The 4,004-nt window shown below is 52.4% G+C and overlaps 1 protein-coding gene across 1 annotated transcript; it reads right to left on the reverse strand.

Annotated features, from left to right (window-relative positions):
- Positions 1–2,720: 2,720 nt before the first annotated feature.
- On the reverse strand, positions 2,721–3,686 carry LOC133283353 (tropomyosin beta chain-like). The gene is made up of 2 exons (XM_061480044.1): positions 3,569–3,686; positions 2,721–2,878 (listed from the first exon to the last, which is right to left on the reverse strand). The coding sequence occupies exons 1-2, from the start codon at positions 3,684–3,686 to the stop codon at positions 2,721–2,723; spliced, it is 276 nt and encodes a 91-aa protein (XP_061336028.1).
- Between the last annotated feature and the right edge of the window lie 318 nt (positions 3,687–4,004).

A 4,004-nucleotide genomic window follows, 5' to 3' on the forward strand; every position in this document is an offset into this window, starting at 1 on the left:
TAGTTGCATATCATTCCAATCTGGATTATGCTGTTTTACAATAAACTGCAAGTGTTTAGTAACCTTTACAGGGTCGTTATGGTAATCCTTCACCACCTTTTTCCACGCTTCCAGATCCAGAGTGGAAAAAGGTACCTTAATCTGCATCGTAGTTCCCTCAGATCCTACTGCTTCCCTAAGGGGTGCTTGTAATATATGTCCCTGCTGTTTTAGCTGAGTTCGTGAGGAGACCGGACTCCCAGGGGGGGTGACGGTGTCCTCGGCATCTGTATCCACCTGTCCTCTTGGTGGGGGCTTGAATAGATCCACTAATTCCTGGTTCACAACATGATGAATTTTATCTTGTTTCCTGCACCTCTGACCTAAGTCACATGTTGAATAGCATCGTTTTGGCCTACTCTTATTTTCTTTATTCTCTCTCTCTAATGCCAATATCAAGGGATCTTGGGGTGGTATTATTCCACAACTTCTTTGCCACTTGGGATGATTCCGAAGGGAAAAAAACATGTCTGAGTATGGTACTTCGTCCCATTTCCCTTCCCTCCTTAAAAATAACATGAATTGTAACATGGTGTTATAGTCTAGAGTTCCGTTAAGTGGCCACTTTACCCCATCTTCTAGCTTATAAAGTGGCCACCACTGATTGTAATATTTATTAAGAGTCCTCTTATTCTCCCTTCCTCCTGGCCCTGCAATTTCTTTCCAGTGTGCTATGATGCATCTCAAGGGATTTCTTTTCAGGATTTCCTTACTTTGCCCTGCCCCCGTTCCTTTTTCTTGATTTTTCTTTGATATTTCTTACAGACTATTTTTCAATTCTCTGTTCTTATTTTTTGATAGATCTTAGGAACTCTAGAGATCAACCCACTTATTTTTGGTCCCAACAGATGGTCAGCCAGATGCTTCTGATAATTTTAACACATCCAGCCCCTCTGGATGTTTAAAAGTCTGTTCTGTGTGCTGCACCAGGAATTCAGGGTGTGTTGCCTGGCTAACCACTGTGGGAGGGGCAGTCGCACACTCCCTCAGTTCCTAGATTGGCTAATGATTACAGACAAACAAACGCTTCGCCCGTCTCCAGCCAGAGATCATGGAACCACAGATCAGGACTCCACACTCGCTTCGTAGCTATGCCACGTCTCAGTCACACAAAACACTTGCACACACACGGATCCCACAGACACACAGTGGTTCCGCTTACCCTTCTCCTGCTTCTGACGCAGTCAGTGGCAGGTCTGTCCTGGCTCTCACAACCTGGGATGCAGTGGAAACCTGGGTCTGCCTACCCTTCTCCTGCTTCCTGCCCAGTCTGTCCTGGCTCCCAAACCTGGGAGGCGGTGAAAAACCAGATTCACCCGATCCGCTCTCAGGATTGCTAGCAGCCGCTCTATCAGTTGGCGAGTCCCCTGCTTGCAAGCTCTACCTGCCAAGGGGAACTACACTGTGTGCCAGACGTCTCTGCGCACCTTACCAGCAGCCCCGGGCTATGCGCACACCTTATAGGCCCCCTAAATTACTTAAATTCCAAGCATACCATTTCTCTGCAGCTGGCACAGGTTGTTGTCTGCCCCCGCAGTGAGCGGATGAGAAGCGGAGGTCCTCCAGGCAAGCGGCCTGGGGTGCCTAGGATGTTCACCCCTCAGCCAATCCTGCAGCCGAACAGATGTCTCCTGGCTGGCTCGCCAAATTGATACACAGATTGACTCCACAACTCGTTAAAGTTGTAAAGAAGGTACGCTTTTTATTTAGTGCTGAGGCGCATGGGGATAACTCCTCCAAAAGCATGTGCACTTCAGCGTTGTTTCCCCTTTACATTTATCATCTAAAGTTATACATATGCATGAGGTTGCACAACACGCCTATACATATTCATGTCCTATTCGTGCTTTCTATTGTAATGAGCTAAGAAGTCCTTTGTGCCTGCGCAGTGCCTCCTAGTGGTCATGAGCGAGGGTCTCAAGATGAAGTAAATGAGTCTTCCTCAAGCCTGAACTTTTCACCTCTGGTCGTTACCCATGCTCTCTGGAGTCTTGGTCTTCATCCAAAGTGTAGAGCCAATTTCAGCCGGCCTAGGCGTTCAAAGGACTGGAATCAAGTCACGGTCCCTACTTCTTAACAATAGTTATGTCCTTATATCTAGTTCTAGCATACACGGAGGCGTCCAAAGGACGGGAATCAAGTCACGGTCCCCATATCTTATCCCTTATATCTTGTCCTAGCATAATCATGAGTGAGCAATGATATTGTTAAGCAAGGATCCTGATCTATCCCTTTGTATATTGCAAGTACGATAAGCATGCGCAAGCAGTAACATTGTTAAGTAAGCTGTTTGACCTATCCTCTTGTACATTGCAAAAACCATGTATGATAAGCATGATCAAGCAGTAACATTGTTAAGCAAGTGGTTCAACCCTAACCCTCTTGTACATTTGTTAACCCTTTGCATCAATCCCTATTAGCTTTGGGGAGCTGGGCAGGCAGCTGCCCATGAAATTCCAGAGCTGACTGAGCTGTGTCTGCCGCAGCCTGCCTGGCTCCTGCACCCCGAGCTGGATTTGTCCAGTCCCTGCCTTGCATCTCAGCCAAGTTCAGTGTCAGCATTGCAGGAATGGGATTCTGACAGTCTTCCCTCTTCCCCACGGACACTTTCCTTATAAGGCCCCCCTCTTCCTTCACACTCCCCCACCCCACCTCACCCCCCCGCCCCCGAGGTCTGGCGCCTACACAGGGGAGGAGTTGCTGGCATGTCTACATACATCTGTAGCTTTCTTCTCTGCCTGCTCCAGCTTTTCCTGGGCCTCCTTGACAGACTCGGAGTACTTCTCCACCTCATCCTCCATGCCCTTCAGTTTCTTCTGCAGACCCTGCTGTTCCTCCTCTAGCTGGAGAACGGACAGAGGGCAGGGGTCAGGAGGGGGGTGGTGCCTACAAGGCTGGGAAAGGGATGGCCATCCTCCTTCTGGGGTGGCTGAGGATGGAGGCACAGCAGGAGCATTCAGACACACTCACTCTGTCAACTTTGGGGCCATACATCCTCAGGGAGCCCTTGGTTCCCAGGACCAGAGCAGCCCCCAGCATCCCTGAGCCTGGTGGGGGTAAGGGGATAGTGGTCTCCTGTGCAAGGGACTGGATAGGTCCTGACTGAGGAACACAGCTCCAGAGGCACAGAAGGTTCCCATCTCTGTGGCTGAGGTGGGAGTATGCTGTCCCCAAGGGTTTCCCTGGCAGAGGGATAGGGAAGTGGCACTGTGGTGTACTACTGAGACATGGCATGTTAGCGGGGGACTAACATGAGTGGTCAGGGGCAACAGGCTGGAGTGCTGGTTCCTGGGAATGGCCACCCAGAAGGGTAAGGTCCCCAGTTACAGGCACCCAGTGGGGTGAGATCCCAAGGGCTCCCCTAGAGCTGGGATCTGCAGGCTAGACACCCAGTAGGGCAAAGTCCCCAGGGCAGAACAGCCCTAGAACAGGGGTCCTCAGGCTGAACACATAGCAGAACAGGGTCCCTGGGGCTGGACAACCCTTAAGGCAGGGGTCCCCGGACAATGCCAGGGGGTCTGTAGGACACCTACCTGCTTGCAGCGGTCCTCTGCCGGTTTCTTGTCTCCCTCAGCCTGCTTGGCACGGTCGATGGCGTTCTCCTTGTCCAGTTTCAGCATCTGCATCTTCTTTTTGATGGCCTCCATGGTGGCGGAAGGGTCGCAGCGGGGCGCAGAGCACGGGGGGTGGCGGGAGCACCTACACTGTGTCCCCCCTCACCGCCGCACCGCCTAAGAGCCGGGGAGGGGCCGCGCCAGGCGGGGACCGCCCCTGCACCTCCCCCGCCGCCCGCCAGCACCTTTTAGGGACCAGCCCCACCACGCCGAGCGGGACAGGAGGGCGGCACCGTCGGCGGGCACCACCTCAGCCCCGGCGCCGGGCACCCACGGGGGGCACCAGGCCAGGGACACCCCAGTGGCACTATGCTAGGGACACCCGGGGACACTTCGGTAGGGGCATTTCTG

Source organism: Pezoporus flaviventris, unplaced genomic scaffold (assembly GCF_033815535.1).
Source record: "Pezoporus flaviventris isolate CSIRO_AGI_PZ_B2104156 unplaced genomic scaffold, CSIRO_AGI_Pfla_v1 ptg000166l, whole genome shotgun sequence".
NCBI classification, from domain to species: Eukaryota; Metazoa; Chordata; class Aves; order Psittaciformes; family Psittacidae; genus Pezoporus; species Pezoporus flaviventris.